We start from the raw sequence: 24,262 nt of genomic DNA, 5'->3' as shown, positions 1-24,262 counted from the left end.
AAAGAAATCCCAGGGCTGATCTCCTTCAGAATGGACTGGTTGGATCTCCTTGCAGTCCAAGGGACTCTCAAGAGTCTTCTCCAACACCACAGTTCAAAAGCATCAATTCTTCGGCGCTCAGCCTTCTTCACAGTCCAACTCTCACATCCATACATGACCACAGGAAAAACCATAGCCTTGACTAGACAAACCTTTGTTGGCAAAGTAATGTCTCTGCTTTTCAGTATGCTATCTAGGTTGGTCATAACTTTCCTTCCAAGGAGTAAGCATCTTTTAATTTCATGTCTGCAGTCAGCATCTGCAGTGATTTTGGAGCCCAGAAAAATAAAGTCTGACACTGTTTCCACTGTTTCTCCATCTATTTCCCATGAAGTGATGGGACCGGATGCCATGATCTTAGTTTTCTGAATGTTGAGCTTTAAGCCAACTTTTTCACTCTCCACTTTCACTTTCATCAAGAGGCTTTTGAGTTCCTCTTCACTTTCTGCCATAAGGGTGGTGTCATCTGCATATCTGAGGTTATTGATATTTCTCTCAGCAATCTTGATTCCAGCTTGTGCTTCTTCCAGCCCAGCGTTTCTCATGATGTACTCTGCATAGAAGTTAAATAAGCAGGGTGAATACATACTCTGCAATGAATCCAAAGAATGTCTGGAGGTTGTAAAGACCTCATCAGACCTACTTCCATAATTTACATTCTAAGATAATAGAATTAGCCAGAAGGTTTAATCCAGAGACTGTCCTCAGGCAGGATACATTATTGTTATATAATCCTAAGGAATGTAGAGAAGGAAAAAAAAAAGTTTGTCCTTTCTTCCCCCTTGAGAATTCCAGACCCCTCTCTCCTTGGGACCCCTAGACTTCTTATCTGCCTAGGAAATGACTCAATAGCAACAACCTCAGATATGTGGATGATACCCACTCTAATGTCAGAAAGCAAAGAGGAACTAAAGAGTCTCTTGATGAAGGTGAAGGAGGAGAGTGAAAAAGCTGGCTTAAAATTTAATGTTAAAAAACTAAGATCATGGCATATGGTCCTATCCCTTCATGGCAAATATAAGGGGAAAAGGTGGAAGCAGTGACATATTTCCTCTTTTTAGGCTCTAAAATCACTGTGGATAGTGACTGCAGCCATGAAATTAGAAGATGACTGCTACTTGGCAGGAAAGCTATGACAAACCTAGACAGTGTGTTGAAAACAAAGACTTCACTTTGCCATCAAAGGCGTGTATAGTCAAGGCTATGGTCTTTCCAGTAGTTATGTACTGATGTGAGAACTGGACAACAAAGAAGGCAGAGTGCTAAAGAATTAATGCTTTCAAACCATAGTGCTGGAGAAGACTCTTGAGAGTCCTTTGGAAAGCAAGGAGATCAAACTAGTCAGTCCTAAAGGAAATCAACCCTGAATGCTGATGGTGAAGGGACTGATGCTGAAGCTGAAGCTCCAACACTTTGGTCACCTGATGTGAAGAGCTGACTCATTGGAAGAGACCCTGATGCTGGGAAAGATTGACGGCAGACAGAGCAGAGGAAGACAGAGGATGAGATGGTTGGATGGCATCACCGATTCAATGGATATGAACTTAAGCAAACTCCAGGAGATAGTGAAGGACAGGATGGTGAGGGACATCTTCTGACTCCAGGATATGGTGAGGTGTGCTGCAGTCAATGGGGTCACAAATAGTCAGACATGACATATCAACTGAACAACATATACCCATTGATGAGGCTTCCCAGGTAACTCAGTGATAAAAAATCTGCCTGCCAATGCAGGAGATATGGGTTTGATCCCCGGGATGAGAAGATCTCCCAGAGAAGAAAATGGCAACCCACTCCAGTATTCTTGCCTGGGAAATCCCATGGACAGAAGAACCTGGTGGGCTGCAGTCCACAGAGTTGAACATGACTTAGTGACAAACAACAGCAACTGAAGGGAATTTTAAATTTAGTATATTATGATCACTTCCAGTCATTTTCCATTTGGTTTAAAGAGATACAAAGGGGTCAGTGGCTGTTTGTAGGGCATTCATTGTAGGTGAAATCTTTTGGTTTAGATCTTGCTTAGGTAACATTCTGAGAAAGAAATAATTTATTATATATGTAATAATATGTTATATAAGTAAACAAAACAAAACTGTGCTGTAACAATATATATTTTTTATCCAGCTCTGCTTATAAGATGTAAGAATCACAGGGTTCCAATTTTACTCTGATAAAGCATTTTATTTATCATTTAAGCTCTGTGAAATTAGAATCCTAATCTCTCAATTTAGTGCAGTGTATGATGAGTAGTAAAATATATTTTTCTAATGAAAATGTTAGTAATCTTTAGAAATGGACAGTGAAGTTGAAGCATGCATGTATGGAGACCAACTGCTCTAGGTTGCGTGTGACTCAAGTTTTTTTAAGGACATAATCCAGAAAAATCTTGGGAAACCATGTTAGTTGTTTACCCTCCATGTAGGGTTTGACCTTATTTCCTCTCTTACTGCATTTTAAGATAGACTTCTGAAGCTCAATTTCCTTGTCGTATATCTTCAATTAGAGGCACTTTATAGGAAAAAAGATTGAAGCAGGTGATTTAATCCAAGGAAACTGGGAAATTGGGTTGTAACTCCTTGACTATGCTGGGAGTGAAGTGAGCATACCATGTGGAGCAGAAAACTAAAATTCTCCAGCAATCTGAAGAGCAGACATTCCCTTCATGCTTTCTTCCACAATGGTTCCATGAAGAGTTACTTGTAAAAAACATGAAAAAGTATCTTTTTTTTCCCACAAAGATGACGGTTCAGAATTTTCCTCATCATCCAAGACAGCAAATTATGTGGTCTACTGGTTAATCCAATTCTGAGAAGGAATGTGTGAAAAATAATACCTTGTTAGAAAGTAGTAGACTTTTACACTGGAAACTATAAAAGATCACCAAAAGAAGCCAGGGAAGACTCAAAGTAATAGATAAACATCCCATGTTCATGGATCAGAAGATAATACAGTTAATATGGCAGCATTCCACTAAATTGACCTGTAGATTCAATACAATCCTTATCAATATCTCAGTTATTTTTTTCAGAAATTGACAGGCATATCTTTGAATTTACATGGGACTTCATGGGATCCAAAATAGTTGAAAAATCTTGACAAGAACAAATTGGTAGAGTCAATTCTCCAAAGTAAAATTTACTACAAAACAACATGACTCAAGATAGATGAGTGTAACAGCCAAGGATGCAGGCATAAAAACTTATTGATAGTAACTTATTTTAACAAGGATGTCAGTACAAGTCCCTGGGGAAAGAGTAATCTTTTCAACAAGTGATGATGGGACAACTGTATAACCATATGCTGAAGGTGGACTTCACAAAAAGTTATGAAACTCATACCAATAAAAAGTTAATTCCAAATGGATATACCTATATGCAGTTACTAAAACTACTAAAGTCTTGGAAGAAACATAAGTGTAAATTTTTGTGGTCTTGTGGTAGGTCATTGCCTTTAAAATAAGACAGCCAAAGGTGAAGTGAACATAGAGAAACTGGACTTCTTAAAAATTAAAACTTCTGTGCATCAATGAACACCATCAAGAGAGTAACAATATTGGGAGGAAGGATGGGCTAAAGTCCTTGCACAATTTATATAGACCCCATTGTTTCAGTTTTTTCCCCTATCAAAGGGAAACATAATAATACTTACCTTACCTTCAAGTGGTCATATGAAGAATATATAAAACAAAAATATGACAACTGTTTTTGTAAACACAAAAATAAAATTGCTTGGTAAGATTCACCTTGCCAGGATCTCTCCTATGCACCCTGTGATTATCAACCTGTTATGCATTGTTTGTGTGTGTTGCAAATCCCAGGAATGACTACATAATTTGAAGGAAATTCTCCAGTCTAACGTAATGCTTATGTCACCTTACTTTTATGACTAAACCACGTATTTACTGTTTTCTATATAGAGGTGGTGTTAGTGGTAAAGAACACACCTACCAATGCAGGCAGATGCCAGAGACAAGCATTTGATATCTGGGTCAGGAAGATTCCCTGGAGGAGGACATGACAACCCACTCCAGTATACATGACTGGAGAATCCCATGGAAAGAGAAGCCTGATGGGCTATGGTCCATAGGGTTGCAAAGAGTCAGACACAACTGAAGGGATTTGGCAGAAACACACACATATAGAGGGGTACCGTGGTTGACATGAGTGTCTCTGGATTGCTTGTACATCTCTGCTTCAGATCGAGTTACTGTTTAAGTTGAGCCTAACATAGGAACATTCTCTGTTTTTTTTTTTTTTTACATATTTTGTGCATGAAAAAGTCCATGCAGCATGTTACAGAAAATGGGTGCTCAACCCAGGTGGAGAATAAGAAGATAGTTATGTACAAGGGTTAAGATGAGCATAGAAACACAATAAGCAGAAGTAGAGGAAGACCTTTTTCCATGACAGAGAAATGTCCTGAGTGAGCCTAGATATAAACCACTGTGAGTCATAATAGGGTATCGCCCCCTTTATACCCAATTGTCCAGTGTAATAGGCATGTGCTGCTCAATTGATCAGTGAGTGAAGTGCTCTGGGGGACAGTGCATGATCTTACCTCACTGTGTTTAGAGGGTTCTGACATAGCCCTGCTGGAGAGTGTGTACTTTGAACCTTATCTTGTATTGCTTTTGCACCTGTAGAGGCAAATCATGCTCTGGATCAGCTCACAGAGAGGAGTGAGAATTGGATGAGTCCTGGGGTGGAGTCAGATAGTGGTACCTGCTGGCTGAGGAGGCAGTGCATCAGGAAGATGAAGACATCCTGCAGACCGTTGATGATGGTGAAGAGGTAGGCCATGACGTGGGCAACCAGTCCCACCTGCAGGATTTCCAGCCACCACGTGCATCCCAAGATGAAGAACTGAACTGTGGCTTTAAATGTCAGCATCCGTAAGAGGAGAAAAGAGGCTCACAATGCACCCTGAGCAACACAATCAAGGCCTTTTCTTCTCTACTGCTGGATGTCTCTGACTCGGTTGTAGCCACTCTGATCTTTACCGTGAATGATTCTCTAAATGTTTCTTTGGGTTCAGAATGGCATTTATCTTGGATTGAAGTTGGTAGTGACACTTCATAATGTGAGTTTCAGTAATACGATGTTGTATGAATATTCTGTTTCAATCAACTGATATTACCGTAGATATCTTGTGCTGGCCCTGTGCATAAACAATAACAAAGGGAAGATTTCTGATTTCACAAGCCACCTGGTAAAACCAGGTTGATATCCACATATCACATCTTCTAAGAGGCTAGGTATGTCCTTTGCTTTCTTTTCATTTACATAGAGTGAATCATCTAAACAAAGAATGGTCTAGGTCAATTCATGGAAAGGAAAAAGATAGGGACATCATTGAAGGGACAAGGGCAGAGGGATCTCCCATTTAACAAATATAATTGACTATTGTCAAATATAATTAACAAATATAAAATACCACTGTATTTGTCTTCCCACTAGATGGTAAGGTTTGTGAAATGCAGAGTTCCAAAGAATAGCAGGGAGAGATAAGAAAGCCTTCCTCAGTGATCAATGAAAAGAAATAGAGGAAAACAACACAATGGGAAAGACTAGCGAGCTCTTCAAGAAAATTAGAGATACCAAGGGAACATTTCATGCAAAGATGGGCTCGATAAAGGACAGAAATGGTATGGACCTAACAGAAGCAGAAGATATTAAGAAGAGGTAGCAAGAATACACAGAAGAACTATACAAAAAAGATCTTCATGACCCAGATCACAATGGTGTGATCACTCACCTAGTGGAAGATATCCTGGAATGTGAAGTCAAGTGGGCCTTAGAAGGCATCACTATGAACAAAGCTGGTGGGGGTGATGGAATTCTAGTTGAGCTATTTCAAATCCTGAAAGATGATGCTGTGAAAGTGCTGCACTCAATATGCCAGCGAATTTGGAAACTCAGCAGTGGCACAGGACTGGAAAAGGTAAGTTTTCATCCCAATCCCAAAGAAAGGCAATGCCAAAGAATGCTCAAACTACCACACAATTGCACTCATTTCACACACTATCAAAGAAATGCTCAAAAATTTCCAAGCCAGGCTTTAACAATACGTGAACCATGAACTACCAGATGTTCAAGCTATTCTTAGAAAAGGCAGAGGAACCAGAGATCAAATTGCCAACATCCACTAGATAATTGAAAAAGCAAGAGAGTTCCCAAAAAAGGTCTATTTCTGCTTTATTGACTATGCCAAAGCCTTTGACTGTGGATCACAATAAACTGTGGAAAATTCTGAAAGAGATGGGAATACCAGACCACTTGACCTGCCTCTTGAGAAACTTGTATGCAGGTCAGGAAGCAACAGTTAGAACTGGACATGTAACAGTAGACTGGTTCCAAATAGGAAAAGGAGTATGTCAAGGCTATATATTGTCACTGTGCTTTTTAACTTATATGCAGAGTACATCATGTGAAGTGCTGGGCTGGATGAAGCACAAGCTGGAATCAAGATTGCCGGGAGAAATATCAATAACCTCAGGTATGCAGATGACATCACCCTTATGGCAGAAAATGAAGAAGAACTAAAGAACCTCTTGATGAAAGTGAAAAAGGAGAGTGAAAAAGTTGGCTTAAAGCTCAACATTCAGAAAACTAAGATCACGGCATCTGGTCACATCACTTCATGGTACATAGATGCGGAAACAGTGGAAACAGTGTCAGACTTTCTTTTTTTGGGCTCCAAAATCACTGCAGATGGTGATTGCAGCCATGAAATAAAAAGACGCTTACTCCTTGGAAGGAAAGTTATGACCAACCTAGATAGCATATTGAAAAGCAGAGACATTACTTTGCCAACAAAGGTCCATCTAGTAAGGTTTTTCCAGGAGTCATGTATGTATGTGAGAGGTGGACTATAAAGATAGCTGAGAGCTGAAGAATAGATGTTTTTTAACTGTGGTGCTGGAGAAGACTCTTGAGAGTCCCTTGGACTGCAAGGAGATCCAACCAGTCCATCCTAAAGGAAATCAGTCCTGAATGTCCATTGGAAAGACTGATTATAAAGCTGAAACTCCAGTACTTTGGCCACTTGATGCGAAGTGCTGACTCATTTGAAAAGACCCTGATGTTGGGAAAGATTGAAGGCAGGAGGAGAAGGGGATGACAGAGGATGAGTTGGTTGGATGGCATTAAAAAAAAAAAAAAGTGTTGGCATTACTGACTGAATTGACATGAGTTTGAGTAAACTCTGGGTGTTGGTGATGGACAGGGAGGCCTGGCATGCTGCAGTCCATGGGGTCTCAAAGAGTTGGACACGATTGAGAGACTGAACTGAACTAAACCACCTGTAGTCATGATGTGCAAGTATCAACTCCTAACTCTGAATTCAACACACTTTATCCCTGTAATACTTCTTCATGGCTGGCCACTAATCCTTGCAGAATTAGAACTAAATTCTTTGGTAAAATAGGCCACTGATTCTTACAGATTTAGAACTAAATTCTTGGGTAAAAGAGGAAAACTACTATACTTAGATGATGGCCGTAGCCTAAAATTCATATTGTCTGTCTCTTTTTGGCCTGGATGCATGCTCAGTCTCTCAACTGTGTCTGACTCTTTACAGCCTCATGGACTATAAGCTGCCAGGCTCCTCTGTCCATGGAATTTTCCAGCCAAGAATGCTGAAGTGGGTTGCCATATCCTCCCCTGGGGGATCTTCCCAACCCAGGTTTTTGAACCTGAGTCTCCTGCGTCTTCTGCATTGGTAGGTGGATTCTTTACTATTAAGCCACCTGGGAAGCTCCCCTCTTTTTGGAAATCATCCAAAGTCCTTGAGGACAAGGGAAAAATACCTGCCAATTGCCTTTTATTACTAGTCTGGGTAGGTAGACAGAGAAAGGCAGAAATAGATGCACAAAGGATGAAGAAAATGAATGTTAAAACCTGCAAATTAGGTGCTTCTGGATAAAAAGCAATTGAGTATGGTAGCACCAAATTTATTTTTGCAGCATGTCTCTATGTTTGAATTTTTTTTTTTAGGAATAAAATATTTAAAAATAAATAACAAGCCCTCCAGATGATTCTGATGCACTTTAACTTTTGAGAATACTTGGCTTATTGCATAAAACTAATTTTTGTACTGTACTAAAGTTCCCAAGAGAGGTTCACATGGGAAGAAATGCAGGTAGCCCTAAGAGCTAAACATGGAGACCTGCTGACAGATAGGAAGTCAAGGAGACCTCAGTCCTACCACCACAAGGAACTGAATTGTGCCAAAAATTCGAGGGTTAGAGGAGGACCCCAAACCTCAGATCAGAATGCAGTCCAGGCTGACAGAATAATTTCAGCCTTGGAAGAACCTGAGCAGACAATCCAGCTATACCATGCCAGATCACTGACCTGCGATAACTGGGAGACAGTATTTTTTTCAAGTTTTACATGTGTGAGAATTTGTTCCACATCAAGATATTGAATGCAACCCCCCTGAGGGGTGTCATCTGCAATCGTAGTGGGCCATGAGGACAGCAAAGCTGCTGAAGTGTGTGCACTGGCAGGTGGTGCTGTCGTCTCTGCTGTCCATTGTCCTACAGCCTCTGGTTGCCCAATGGCCACTTCCATTCTGGCCCTGCTCCCAGAAGACACAGTGCACCTTCCCCTTTGTTTCAGAGGTCCTTGACTGTAGAAACAGGAAGTAGGTTTGAGCTGGTGGTTCTGTTGCTCAGAAATGCTGACCCAAATCTAGCTCATGATGGACTTTCCTTGGGATATGATGCACCCGTGACGGACATCCCTGAAGCACAAAGGCTGTGCTCAGGACTCAGGTCTCTCCCACACCCACAGCTTCATCCCCCCAGGACTCAGATGTTTGAAGACAAATTTGGAGAACTGAGGTTCTGTGTGTTACTGTTGCTGATAAAGGCAGATATGACATCAGACAGCAGGGTAGGGGGGATTTCCTGCAGCATTTCCTTGTGTGTCCCATGTGGAACTGCCTGTTCCTCAGCATCCACGATTGGGGGGCTTATTCAGCAACTTTTCAATCCCAGATGTAGAGATAAGGCCCACCACAATGGGACCTGCAGGACAAGGGCAAGGTTGCTATCTTGGGGTATCCAACATGACTCCTCTTTTAATGAAGCATTTCCCTGTGGCCCCACCATTACCCATAGTTCCCTTTAAAGTATACATTTCTGTTTATTTCTTCTTTGAGTATTGTGTCCTACTTTGAATCCCTAGGAACCTGTACCCTGCCACAACCATTACCTGAGTCATTAGATTCATGCACTGTATCCCAGATCAGTATCATCTTTATGTTATTCTGAATCAAGGTGACATTCTTATCTTCTTTATCCAGTCCCTTCAGTGACATTTCTAAGAGTTGTGAAGGTTATAGAAGGGAGTTAAATTAGTAATTGTGTCAATAGTGGAACACATACTTCCATTATTTGCATACATAAAAATAAAAATTTTATAAATATGTAAACATGCTATATATTACATAATGCATTTTATATACACATAATGGTATTATTTATTATAAGTAATACCATTCAGTACACATAATAATGGCATATGTGTATATCATTTGAATTTACAAATGATTGTAAGAGAACATTATAAGCAATTATTCAACAACATGTTAGGAAACCTAGGTAAAATGGAGAAATTCCTAGAGACATGGTATACCAAAAAGTGACTTAATAAATTAGAAAATCAGAACAATTCAGTAACAGGTAAGTACATTGAATCAGTATCCAAACCTCTCCAAAATGAAAAGACCAGGACATCTGGCTTCTACAGTGAATTTTCCCAGCCATGCATAAAAGAATTAACACTAATTCTTTGTAAACTCTTCCACAGAATAGAAGAGAAAGAGCACTACATAAATAATTCTATGAGACCATCATTACCAAAGAACAAAACAAGATAATATATCACAGAAATCTCAATAGAAAGCCAGTATCTATTATGAACATAGATACACACATAGTCATCAAAATACAAGGAAAATTTTTATTCAAGGAAACTCAAGATTTGTATATTGAAAACTACAAAAGACTGTTGAAAGAAATTAGAAACTCTAAATAAGTCATAAGACGTCCTATATTTATGGATTGGAACCATCATATATCTCAAAAGTCCCTGAAATAATCTATAGATTCAATGTAATCTGTATCAAAATTCTGACATCATTTAATTAATTTTTTGTTAGAAATGGAAAGTTCATCCTATAATCTATAAATGATTACAAGTGGCCTGGAAAAACAAAGCAATCTTAAAAATGAAAAATAAATTTGGAGGAGTTATAATTTCTGATTTCAAAACTTACTGCCAACCCACAGTATTCAAAACAGTGTGAAGTTACCATTTGAATACAGACCAGTAAAACAGAATTGAGGATCCAGTAATAAATTCATTCATCTATGGTCAGTTGATCTTCAAGAAGCAATAACAAGATCCTTCAATGGCCAAAGAAAAATCTGTTCAACAGTGATACTGAGACATTTGGCTTTTCATAAGCAAATGAAGGAATTCAATGACCTACTTCACACAATAAATGTTTGAAAAATTAACTCAAAGTAGATTGAAGATCTACATTTAAAAGTTAAAACTAGAACAAGTAGGACACAAACACAGGGGTAACTCTATATGACCTTGGGTTAGGAAATGGATTATTAGATATGAAAAAATATGCAGAACAGCAAAAGTCCCAATAGATTATATGACCTTCATCAAAATGGAAACATTTATTTTTTAAAGTGAAAAGATCACAAAAAAGTGAAAAGGCAATCTACAGAACATATTTGTTAAGACATATCTGATAGGATCTACTATTAGAATATACAAAAATCTCCTACAGCTTAAAAACCAAATGCCAAAAAAAAAAAAAACCGAAAAAACAAAAAACAAAAAAACCAAATGCCAAATAACTGAATTTGAAAAGAAAGAAAAAAATACTTGAGTAGATATTCCTCCAATAAAAATAGACAGATTCAACAATGACATGAAAAGATGCTTTGACATCTTTAGTTACAGGGAAATGTAGATGAAACCATGAGATATCACCTGACACACACTAGAATGGCTACAAGGAAAAGAAAGCAAAATGGAAGTAACAAGTGTTGCTGAGGATGAGGAAATTGAAACCCTCGTGCATTTCTGTTGAAAATATAAAATGGAGAAATAACCACTTTGGGAAACTAGTTTTGTGTTTCCTCAAAAAGCTGAAAATAGAACTACCACATCACTAAGCAATTTTAAACACTATTATGTGCCCCAAAGAACTTTATTCAACAGTTATTCAAGCCAAAACTTATACTACAGGGGTTTTTTTGAATGGAAATGAAGTGGTAAGACTCATCATCTGAGTGAGGCCAGCTTTGTGTGAGGGCTGGGTGGCCAAACAAGGGAGCAGGTGGTGATGGATGAGGAGTGGCTGGTGCTTCTGTTTTCTTAGCCCTGGGCATCCAACTAAGGATGCAAACTTGTGGGCTCCTTCTGCAGAAGGCTCAAGTGGTCTGGGTCAATATGGGGCCTTTGTTGAATTCCTAAGTAGAGAGTGGTCTAGGGTAATGAAGCCCAGTGACACTCTCTCTTTCCCTCTGCTTCAGATGGGAGCCACTTTGAGTATGTGTGGTGTGGTTCATGTCATTCTGACATGAACACCCATTCTGACATAACATCCTCCCAGGTCATTTGAGTTTCCCATAGGCCTGTGAATTGAAATTATTGGTCAGGGGCATGGCGGATCCTTGCCAGGAGAAATAAACAAAGGCTGAGTGGCCAAGGAACTGGGCCAGGGGCCAGATGTGGTTGCTGTCCAGGGACAGGGCTGGCTGGGGAACATGGGGCCACCTTGAATATCCCCCTTCCCACATTTCTAGACAGAGTTCTTGGGTCCATCATCCCAGCAGAGTCTGAAAGGACCCCTGACTTACCCAAACCTGTATAGGATCCAGTGCAGGATGGTCTCATCTTGGCAATTGATGAAGAACACAGATAGTGCCCTAGGGCTCATTGCACTGGAGGTCAACTCCTGAAATGTCTTTAATACCACCCCTCTGTTTGTTTTAAGAAAATAAGATGCCAAGTGTCAAGGGGGCACTCCAAAATTGCAGAAATGATAATCTGTGAGAGGTTCTGACCCTTGGGGTTTGGAGAGAGAGGGGATACCAGTAGATGCTGAGAACAGACCTCTCTGGCTTGGAGTAAGTGGCCAAATCTCATGAAAGAGGAAATGAAAGAACGGATTCCTTTTTACCAGAACATGTGTTAGTACACTCATTCTCAAACACTACTTGAGAAAGAGATCTGTTTCCTCTGCATTGACGGTAGCTCTTGTTTAAGTTCTGGCAGTCTATATAAATTCCACAGGACAGTTTCCATGATGTTCCACACTTGTTGATGTCTGGAACACACAGAACGAAAGGTCACCTTACAAAGGTGTGAATTCCATTGTGAATTCACATGGCTCTGGCCTCCATCCTGATCCTGACACAAGGACTGAACTGACTCAGCTCCTCAATAGCTCTCCTGGAGTTGGACTGAGCTAGAACCAGCTGCTCTAGAAAGCTGGCTTACTATTCCATTCATCTCTCCTCTCTGGCCGTATCTGAGTGTACCTCAATTCAGACACCCATATGGGGGTTAGAAGGAAGTCTGCATCCCCAATGTAGGCCTTTTGGGGTAGACAGAGGCCATGATTCTGTTCCAGACCATCCTCTTGGTACTGTTTGCATCATCAGGGACCTGAATATGAGCTCCAGTCAGTCCTAAGTGTGAGTGACAGTGACATTTAAGGCTTTCCACGATGCTGAGGAAATGGAGGGAAGTTACGGCTTGGGGATTATCCAGAGTAATATGAATCATTTGCCCTGAGGTTAGATCTAGGTGGTCAGGCTTCTACACATTGCTCTCCTCCATCTCCCCTTTAGCTATAGAATCCCTAGAATACCCTGAAATCCTCATCAGGCACTTGCCCAGTTCTCAATGTTAAGACTTCTCAAGATGCTTGAGGAAGTCTCTGGGGGAGTCTTGCTGTCTCCACTCCTGGAAAAATCCCATTTTATCAGAACCTGTTATGCATGGGAGATGAGGAAGCAACAGGAATGCTCATAGCTGAGTTGTTTTGAGTGTTTTCTGGCATCTTACCTCTTCCTGTTCCTAAACATAAGAAAAAAGGTGCCCATGACCCAGGTCTCCTTGGAGTAGGCCAGGAAACCATACAACAAGTGTTAGACACCAATGCTAAGAACAACAACAACTTAGTAAAAATGCAGGGATAGGATGTTTGGCCTTTGTACATGTTTGAGCTCCTTGCAGTCAGGAGACTAAAGACTTTTGGAGCCTGGAAGGACTCACAGGGTCATGATCAGTCAGGGAAGACAATTGGTGTTCCCCAGGTCAGAATTTCTTATCCAGACTCTTGATGTTCCCTTCTAAGGCCCCAGGTCCAGGTTGTGGGTAGTATTAACATAAGGATATGAATGGAAGTGGGAGGGATGCTGAGGAATTCCTGTTCGGCCCCCATCTGAGCGCTGAAACTTCCTTCTCTCAGATGATGGCAATAGCTGGAGACCCGTATTAAAGGCTGAGGGATAGAAAGGAGTGAATGGGGGCATATGGGAATGAGTGCCAGAAGGGGAAGACATGAGGATGGGAGATTCCTCAACCTGACAAGCGTAGTCCAAGGAAGGAGCAGGAATCCAGTTACAGCAGCAGCCAGATTTCCTCTCCATGTTCAAAAGTCTGCATATCTCTGTAAGACACAGACACACACTTTGTCTAAGTGCACAAAGGAATCTTTAGGATACCTCCAGGGTCATGTAAGGGCTGTGCAGTAACCATAACATCTTTTTTTTTTCTTTTATAAAATTTACTTTCTCCCCAATTTTAAATAATACATGGATACTTGGAAAACAGAGAAAAAGTAAAAAAAATGGAAAAAAAAATCACCCAGAAGTCTAGTATCCTAGAATATTGTAGGGTTTTTTTTTTTTTTTTGTAACTCATTGTTTCAAATATACTATGAATAATTTATTTTATTACCAATAATAAAGACTATTTTAGGTAGATGAAGAGTACTTCACAATGAAAAATCATATAACTTCCCCCCCTCATTTAAAAAATAATTATGGTAAAATGCCCATAGCAAAAGTTTTCATCTTAACATTTATGTTTAATAATTTCCTTTTCTGATTCTATTTTGTTGAAGAATAAAAACTCCTTGGCTTTAAGCATGGTCTGTTTCTACCACCTTATTAGTTATATAACTTTGGACCAGTCAATCTCTTTGAGCCTGAATTTGATAACTACAAATCAAGACTATCATGAAATCATAAAATTCTAAAAAAAAAAATCAAAATGTGTAAGCTCCTTGACACTGGTCTTGGCAATAACTTTTTTTTTTTTTTGTTTGACAGCAAATGCAAACACAACAGGAGAAGGCAATGGCACCCCACTCCAGTACTCTTGCCTGGAAAATCCCATGGACGGAGGAGCCTGGTGGGCTGCAGTCCATGGGGTCGCTAAGAGTCAGACACGACTGAACAACTTCACTTTCACTTTTCACTTTCTTGCATTGGAAAAGGAAATGGCAACCCACTCCAGTGTTCTTGCCTGGAGAATTCCAGGGACGGGGGAGACTGGGGGGCTCCCGTCTATGGGGTCACACAGAGTCAGACACGACTGAAGCGGCTTAGCAGCAGCAGCAGCAGCAAACACAAGAGAAGCAAAAATAGGGAGGCGGGACTCCATCAAATTACAAAGCTGTGTACAGCAAAGAAAACTATCAAAAAATAAAAAGGCAGTCTACAATTTCAGAGAATAATTTACAAATCATATATACACAAGGGGTTAATATCCAAAATATATAAAGAACTCATACAAATCAATGGCAAAATAAACAAAGTGATTGAGTCAAAAATGGGTAGATGACCAGAAGAGACATTTTTCCAAAGAAGACTACCAGTTGGCCAACAGGTACATGAAAATGTGTTCAACATCACCAATCATCAATGAAAGGGAAATAAAAACCAGAATCAGATATCACCTCACACTTGTTAGAATAACTATTATCAAAAAGACAAGAAAGAACAAGTGTTAGCGATGATGTGGAGGAAAGGACTTTTTTCCATTGTTGGTATCAATTAAAGTTGCAGCCCCTCTGGGCCTGCTCAGTTCCTTCATGCTTTCTTAAAGTGTCTCCTTTTTATTCTCAACAAAGTGCTTCTGTGCTGTCCTCAGAGCTGAATGCTCTAGATGTACCACAGCCTCTCCCCAAATATGTCTGAGCATTTCCACCACCCCAAGGCTCTGTACCATGGCAACTCTTCAAGGGGCTGGTGAAGCTGTCCTTAGATGCAGAACTGAATCCTGGAATGCAGCGGCAGGCATCAGTGTTGACACATGGAGGGTTTGGAGGGCACCACCAAGCACAGGCTGTGAGGGAAGAAGCAGTGGGGATGGAGACTTAGTCAGAAAGTCAAGGAATGAACAAAGCCCACTTCAAGCTGGTGATATAGTAGTAGAGGAAGGGAAGGAATGGATGGGGTGACTTCCATTAGAAGTTGTCGTTTAGTCACTAAGTCGTGTCTGAGTCTTTGTGACCCCATGGACTTTAGCCCGCCAGACTCCATGGGATTCTCCTGGCAAGAACACTGTCATGGGTTGCCATTTCCTTTACCGGGGGCTTTTCATTATCCAGGGATTAAACCTGTGTCTCCTACATTGGCAGGCACATTCTCTATCACTGAGTCACCTGGGAAGCCCTCTGTTGGAATAGGAAGAGACAAGAACTTCGGAGCATGTTGGGGTGGGGAGGAATAACTTCTCTTACATTCATAAAACTGTGTGTGAGCCTTACATTCAGGATAGTCCTACCTTCCTCTTCCTTTGTTGGTAAGAGGACGTAGACCCCAGCAAATACGTCACAGTTTATGTCCCTAATGGGCCTGGCTGAGCAGACTTATGTTTCTTGTTTGAGGATGTGGATTCCAATCGCAAAAACAGCAGCATCAAGAATCCTGGGACAGATAAACAGAAAGAGGACAAAAATAGTAGAGTCACACACAATTTCACCTCCTGTCCCTATAACCATTGCCTCCTGGGGAGGTGGCTTTGGGCCCTGCATCCTTCTTCTTCAATGGCACCCCATATCCTCCTGTACTGTACTCAGAATCAAGAACTCAGCCTTTCACCTCCAACTCTTGGGACTCCCTGAGGAGTCAGTCAGCAATGGACACAGTCCTCATAGAACTTCAGATGCTACAGGTAAAGGATAGAGCATACATAGACTGACAGCTGATATCAGCAGCATATCTTAGAAATTCCACCCTCTCCCAGTGGAAGTGTTAGACTGTAGAGGAGAAAGTTCTTTAGATTGGTGTACCTAGGTTCTTTGTTCTCTGGCAATGGCAGCAATCTGCTCTGAAGATTTCTCTTCCAGGATCTTTCCTCAGGTTTAAGATACATGACACAAGATGAGCATGGACAGTAGAAGTGAAACAGCCTTGAGTTTGAGCTCGAGCTCACAATTATGTCAGCAGGGCGTGGACTCCTGGAATCAGGAGACAGGGAGTTGAGGACAGGTGAGAAGTAAGAACTAAGGCAACTTTTAAGGTAGAATAACTAAGGTATAGTCACTGTCCCCTGGTTAAGTGGCTTCTCCATGTATAGCACAAATGACTTCTATGAAACTGAAAGAAAATGTTAGTCACTCAGTCATGTCCAACTCTTTGCGACCCCATGGACTGTAACCCACCAGGCTCCTCTGTCCATGAAATTCTTCAGGCAAGAATATTGGAGGGGGTAGCCATTCCTACTGATAGCTTATGGTAACGGTGTCAGATTCATGATCTCCACAGAAGATTTAACTTTGGGACCAGGGACCAGGCTTTATCACTCAAGAACTTTTGTATAGCAGAGTTTTATTAAATTATAAAAAGGGGCAGAGAAAGCATCTGACATAGACATCAGAAGGGGGGCGGAGAGTGCCCCCCCCTGCTAGTTTTAGCAAGCTGTTTTATGTCTGTTAGAAAGCTATTAATCAGATAAGAGAGCCACCTCAAGGCTGAAGGAGTTTCACCAGGCCCCTCTCCTACAATATGCATTTTTGAGGTAGGATGGCACGAGGTTTGCCATCTCCCAGCCATAAAACAATTGATATGAATACTGGTTTGTTGAGCTATTATTAGTCCAAAGTTTGAGAAAAGAAAAAAGTTAGCCTTAGGTGGAACCATTTTAAAGAAAGGCAAATTCCAAAGCAAATGCATAGTTTCATTAACACAGCTTAAGAAAAACATTTCCATAGAGAAACCTCCTTTTAATTTTGTATGGAGAAGGAAAAAAATCTGACACTTGTGGTTTGTTTCTTCCTGCTGCTTAAGAGAGAGATAAAAAATGTCTGACACTTGAAGCCTATTTCCTCCATTTGGAGATCCCTGGCCTTCCTGCCTGTTACCCGTTCACTATCTCCAGGGGATCTTTCCAACCTAGGGATCAAACCTGGGTCTCCTGCATTGCAAGGACATTCTTTACCATCTGAGCCATGAGAGAAGTCCAATGACCTCCCTGGTTCTTTCCAAGTGAGTTCCTGGTCCTGTGCATCAGGGCACAGCCTTTTTCCTTGATCTCCCAGTTCAGTCTGAGAAAATGAGTTACTGATCAAGGTTTCTGTTACGAAAACAACCCTTATATGTGGTATCTAAACAGAAATGTACAAATGAGCTAACTTATAAATCACAAAATCTCATATTTGTAGAGATGAACTTATGGTTTCCAGGGGGAACGATGGAGGGAAGGGATTGTTAGGGAGTTGGGGATGGGCATGTATGCATGGTCATATTTAAAATGCATAACCAACAAGGACCTACTGCAGAGCACATGGAAGTCTGCTCAATGTTATGTGGCATCCTGGATGGGAGGGAGTTTAGGGGAGAATGGATACATGTATATGTATGGCTGAGTCCCTTCACTGTTCACCTGAAACTATCACAACAATGTTAATTGGCTTTACTACAATACAAAATAAAAAGTTTAAGAAATAAATAGAAAGAAAACAACTATGGGTGCAAATAAATAGAATTTATTCTTAGAGGCAATATGTGTACCATTTGGTAGAATCTTTCATCATATCCATATGACCCAGTGAACCCTATGAAAACCTCTTATAATTTGTGAGTCTTTACAGGATTTCCCCCAAATGTATCCAGCATTAAGAAATGTCATGTTCCACTTATCAGAAGATAAGAAATATGGCTATTCTCATAAAAACCAGGAAGCAATTTACAGCCAAGCAAGAAAATATGACTTACTAGGTAAAAGGAATTATTCTAAACAGTGAAAAAAATAAAGACACATCAGAATTAAGCTGACCTGATACAGTTTTTTCACCAATTCACTGTTGAAAGTATTAGTCTCTCAGTTGTGTCCGATTCTTTGCCTCCCCATGGGCTGTAGCCTGCTAGGCTCCTCTGTCCATGGAATTCTCCAGGCAGGAATACTGGACTGGTTTCCTTCAAATCATTCCATCCCACATAAAGCCTATAGACTATGTAATCTTGATTTTTCTTATTCCATTAGAATTTTCAAATAGTATGGTTTCCTACTCTTGTGAAAAACAAGACAAAACAAAACAGCTATTTTATCAGCTTGTCTCAGCCATAGTATCAGAAGTTTGGTCACACATTAGCCTAGATGTTGCTGTGAAGGTGTGTGTGTGTGTGTTTTTTAAATGAGATTAACATTTAAATCAGAGCTTCCCATGTCACTTAGTGGTAAAGAATCCACCTGCCAAGCAGGAGTTGTGGGTTCAGTCCCTGGGCTGGAAAGATCCCCTCAAGAAGGAATTGGAAACTTGCTGGAATATTCTTGCATGGGAAATCCCATGGACAGAGAAGCCTGGAGGGCTACAGTCCACGGGGTCCCAGAGTCCAACACAACTGAGGGACTGTGCACACATGCATACCCACAGCATTTAAATCAATAGACTGAGTAATGCAGATTACCTTCCGTTATATAGGTGATCCTTTTTTCAAGCAGTTGAAAAACAGAGTAAAAAGATTGACCTCACCGAGGAAGAGGCAATTCTTCTTCCAGATTGCATTTGGACTTGAGAAGCAGCATCAGGTCATCCCTGCCTCTCTGCCCTGCAGATTTTCAACTTTCCAGTCTCCACAATCCCATGAGCCAATCCCTTAAATAAATCCCTTTCTCTCTTCCTCTCTATACACATTCTAGTGATGTCTGTTTATCAGGAGAACCTGGACTAATACTTGTGGTAAAATGAGGAATCTTTAAGTCTCCAATTTGTCTAGAAGTAAGTTTCACCATTTTTCTCCTTTGAAACTTGCTATCAGATCAGATCAGATCAGTCGCTCAGTTGTGTCCAACTCTTTGCGACCCCATGAATCACAGCATGCCAGGCCTCCCTGTCCATCACCAACTCCCGGAGTTCACTGAGACTCACGTCCATTGAGTCACTGATGCCATCCAGCCATCTCATCCTCTGTCGTCCCCTTCTCCTCCTGTCCCCAATCCCTCCCAGCATCAGAGTCTTTTCCAATGAGTCAACTCTTCGCATGAGGTGGCCAAAGTACTGGAGTTTCAGCTTTAGCATCATTCCTTCCAAAGAAATCTCAGGGCTGATCTCCTTCAGAATGGACTGGTTAAACTTGCTATACATGTGCTAATATTCTTAAAATTTCTACTCTCTATTCCCTTATAGAGATAGTGGGAAAGCAAGTCAAATATCAAGGAAGAAAGAAAGAAGAGATAATATTTGCAGACTGAATAGGCAGTTCTCAGACAGTTTTACTTGTCTATCCCCCATGTTATATTTCTGGACATCTGGCAGCAATCTTATGCATGCATTTTTAGTGTTGTAGAGACCAGCAAGCCCAGCCACGAAAGACATATGATCTTGGTCTGTGTGTATTGAAAAGGCTTCTTGTTTTAAGTCTAACTTGCACCCTGGAGGCGCTGACTTGGGAAAACGCTGATCTGGATTCTTTCTTCTCCCTGATCTCTCCTCTTATTAGCTTCTTAGAAACTCCAGTCTTATTTTTAAACTATTTGCATGGTGAAAGTGAAAGTTGCTCAGTCATGTCCGACTCTTTGTGACCCTATGAACTATATAGTCCACGGATTCCTCCAGGCCAGAATACTGGAGTGGGTAGCTGTTGCCTTCTCCAGGGGATCTTCCCAACCCAGGGATTTAACCCAGGTCTCCTGCATTGCAGGCCAATTCTTTACCAGAGCTTAACTAAATTAGGCAAGTTAACTCACAAGCAGGTGTTCTTTGATGTCCCTCACATTTATTTTCTTAGTCCTCAAGGTCCAAGATCTCTAGTTACGCACAACCACCACCATCGCCTGCACCATTTCTAAGGTACATTCTGTTTGACCATAAACAATTATGGTGCCTCATCCCCAGTCAGAGATTGGTTTCAGAAAGGACTGGTGACTCATTCTTGCAATGAGGACAAAAATCCATGGGGCTTCTAGTAAGATTCTGCCTTCCTAAGAAAAAACTTAGAGCCCCTCCCTTTCTAGACATTTCTATGTCTGGATGCAATGCTGGAAAGGCTCCATCCAGCAGCCTGAAGGTGGCACCAGTCCAGTCAGAAAGGCAGAGCAGAAAAATGGACCTAGATGACACTGTTGACCAGCTAAATCACCCAGTGCTGAAGCTTGTTTGGCCTCAGAACTTCCCAATATGTAAGATAATAAATTTCCCTATTGCTTAAGCTGGGGAGTAGGGAGAGAGAGAGAGAGAGTCCATCACTGTGATTACTGTCCATAGATAAGAGTGATTTACAATGGAACATTAAAATAAAAAAAAGAGAGGTTTACTTTGTTAGAAAATTTACAATACGGCATTATTAACTATTGTCACTTCACTGCACGTTATTATCTGCATGACTTCTTGATCCCTTTTACCCAGTGCACCCACTCCCCCTTCCTGGCCTCTGTCCTCTGTATTTAAAAGCTTTTTTTTGGTCTTATCTTCCTTCTCTCCACCTTTTAAAGCCTTCTTTTTGTCTGATGTATGAAATGTTTGTACATATTTTAGCTATTTCTGTGTTTTAAAATAAAATTTTTTTATGCTATAAACTTTGTCCTTGAAGTTCCTTTAGTCAGTGATAGTTTTTGGGAGTTATTTAATGTCATTGAATGTAAATCCACACTTTTCTTTTTGGCTGCTGTTGCATATATCTAGATTATTCAATATGAAGAAATTATATTTTTCTGTTCTCTATTTTTTTGTGCCCATACAATAATGCTGCAGTGAAGGTCTCAAAAGTACCACTAGGAGAACATTTGTTGTTTTCCATAGAATAGATATTATATAGTTGTAACTTTGGGTTGTTGAGTTCAGTTTAGTCGCTAAGTTGTGTCCAACTCTTTGCGACCCCATGAACTGCAGCACTCTAGGCCTCCCTGTCCATCACCAACTGCTGGAGTTCACCCGAACCCATGTCCATTGTGTCGGTGAAGCCATCCAACCATCTCATCCTCTCATCCCTTCTCCTCCTGCCCTCAATCTTTCCCAGCATCAGGGTCTTTTCAAATGAGTCAGCTCTTCGCATCAGGTGGCCAAAGTATTGGAGTTTCAGCTTCAACATCAGTCCCTCCAATGAACACCCAGGACTGATCTCCTTTAGGATGGACTGGCTGGACCTCCTTGCAGTCCAAGGGACTCTCAAGAGTCTTCTCCAGCAACACAGTCCAAAAGCATCAATTCTTTGGTGCTCAGCATTCTTTAAAGTCCAACTCTCACATCCATACATAACTCCTGGAAAAACCATAGCCTTGACTAGCTGGACCTTTGTTGGCAAAGTAATGGCTCTGCTTTTTATGTTGGTCTAGGTTGGTCATAACTTTCCTTCCAAGGAGTAAGCGTCTTTTAATTTCATGGCTGCAGTTACCATCTGCAGTGATTTTGGAGCCCAGAAAAATAAAGTCTGACACTGTTTCCCATCTATTTTCCATGAAGTGATGGGACTGGATGTCATGAGCTTCATTTTCTGAATGTTGAGCTTTAAGCCAACTTTTCCACTCTCCTTTTTCACTTTCATCAAGAGGCTCTTTAGTTCTTCTTCACTTTCTGTCATAAGGGTGGTGTCATCTGCATATCTAAGGTTATTGATATTTCTCCTGGCAATCTTGATTCGGCTTGTGCTTCAAGTAGCCCTCTATTTCTCATTATGTACTCTACATATAAGTTAAATAAGTAAATATATATATTTACTCTCTCTCTCTATATATATAAATATATATGCATATAAATATATATTACATTGTGATAAATTCTACACGTCTTCTATTTAATGGTACTGCATTACCCAGGTGTTATAGGATAGAATCAACTTCCTATATTCAGTTAAAACTTATGCTAATATACTTCTTTCGCTTTTCATTTTTAATATAAAAATTTTTGTTGTCATTTGGCTTCAGTGACTTATACGTACTACTTCACCATTTATCTCCTTTAGAAGAAAATGAATAGAAGACTAAGATAGAGGAACTTAAAAATTTTAGGAAGTTGTATTCATTATATATTAGATAGAAAAAAAGAGTCCAAGATGGCGGCTAGAAGTGTCACGCAAACAGCAAGTAAGAAAAAAAGCCTGTAAAAGAGGAGCCTGAGGATAGGGGTGAGAACCTGTGGTAGGAAAACACGCCCAGAACACATCCCATTTTTTTGGTTGGCCTTGAGTATATGCCCATTTGCATTCCCTTTCCTAATTGGTGGTAGGTATATGACCTAAATCAAATCCCTTATGATTATACAGTGGAAGTGAGAAATAGATTTAAGGGCCTAAATCTGATAGATAGAGTGCCTGATGAACTATGGAATGAGGTTCATGACATTGTACAGGAGACAGGGATCAAGACCATCCCCATGGAAAAGAAAGGCAAAAAAGCAAAATGGCTGTTTGGGAGGCCTTACAAATAGCTGTGAAAAGAAGAGAAGCAAAAAGCAAAGGAGAAAAGGAAAGATATAAACCTCTGAATGCAGAGTTCCAAAGAACAGCAAGAAGAGATAAGAAAGCCTTCTTCACCAATCAATGCAAAGAAATAGAGGAAAACAGCAGAATGGGAAAGACTAGAGATCTCTTCAAGAAAATCAGAGATACCAAAGGAACATTTCATGCAAAGATGGGCTCGATAAAGGACGGAAATGGTCTGGACCTAACAGAAGCAGGAGATATTAAGAAGAGATGGCAAGAATACACAGAAGAACTGCACAAAAAAGATCTTCAGGACCCAGATAATCATGATGGTGTGATCACTGACAGAGAGCCAGACATCCTGGAATGTGAAGTCAAGTGGGCCTTAGAAAGCATCACTATGAACAAAGCTAGTGGAGGTGATAGAATTCCAGTTGAGCTATTCCAAATCCTAAAAGATGATGCTGTGAAAGTGCTGCACTCAATATGCCAGCAAATTTGGAAAACTCAGCAGTGGCCACAGGACTGGAAAAGGTCCGTGTTCATTCCAATCCCAAAGAAAGTCAATGCCAAAGAATGCTCAAACTACCGTACAATTGCACTCATCTCACACGCTAGTAAAGTAATGCTCAAAATTCTCCAAGCCAGGCTTCAGCAATATGTGAACCGTGAACTTCCAGATGTTCAAGGTGGTTTTAGAAAAGGCAGAGGAACCAGAGATCAAATTGCCAACATCTGCTGGATCATGGAAAAAGCAAGAGAGTTCCAGAAAAACATCTATTTCTGCTTTATTGACTATGCCAAATCCTTTGACTGTGTGGACCACAAGAAACTGTGGAAAATTCTGAGAGATGGGAATACCAAACCACCTGATCTGCCTCCTGAGAAACCTATATGCAGGTCAGGAAGCAACAGTTAGAACAGGCCATGGAACAACAGACTGGTTCCAAATAGAAAAAGGAGTACATCAAGACTGTATATTGTGACCCTGTTTATTTAACTTATATGTGGACTACATCATGAGAAATGCTGGACTGGAAGAAACACAAGCTGGAATTAAGATTGCAGGGAGAAATATCAGTAACCTCAGATATGCAGATGACACCACCCTTATGGCAGAAAGTGAAGAGGAACTAAAAAGCCTCTTGATGAAAGTGAAAGTGGAGAGTGAAAAAGTTGGCTTAAAGCTCAACATTCAGAAAACGAAGATCATGGCATCTGGTCCATCACTTCATGGGAAATAGGTGGGGAAACAGTGGAAACAGTGTCAGACTTTACTTTTCTGGGCTCCAAAATCACTGCAGATGGTGA

The 24,262-nt window shown here is 40.6% G+C and overlaps 1 protein-coding gene across 1 annotated transcript in view; it reads right to left on the bottom strand.

Annotated features, from left to right (window-relative positions):
* LOC147368360 (adhesion G protein-coupled receptor E2-like) overlaps positions 1 to 19,911 on the bottom strand; it is an 86,092-nt gene extending 66,181 nt beyond the window's left edge. The window contains exons 1-6 of the mRNA XM_086413566.1: positions 19,851 to 19,911; positions 15,968 to 16,027; positions 15,318 to 15,437; positions 12,259 to 12,405; positions 9,261 to 9,368; positions 4,764 to 4,915 (exon numbers count right to left, since the gene is read on the bottom strand). Coding sequence (XP_086269692.1) covers positions 4,764 to 4,915; positions 9,261 to 9,368; positions 12,259 to 12,405; positions 15,318 to 15,437; positions 15,968 to 16,027; positions 19,851 to 19,911 — 648 coding nt within the window. The remainder of the gene's footprint in view (positions 1 to 4,763; positions 4,916 to 9,260; positions 9,369 to 12,258; positions 12,406 to 15,317; positions 15,438 to 15,967; positions 16,028 to 19,850) is intronic.
* Positions 19,912 to 24,262: the final 4,351 nt, after the last annotated feature.

The sequence above is a fragment of the Bos grunniens genome, chromosome 7 (genome assembly GCF_055505025.1).
Source record: "Bos grunniens cultivar Pamir isolate PY7600 chromosome 7, Bosgru_T2T1.0, whole genome shotgun sequence".
Lineage (NCBI taxonomy): Eukaryota > Metazoa > Chordata > Mammalia > Artiodactyla > Bovidae > Bos > Bos grunniens.
This window is presented reverse-complemented; position numbering and strand designations above follow the sequence as displayed.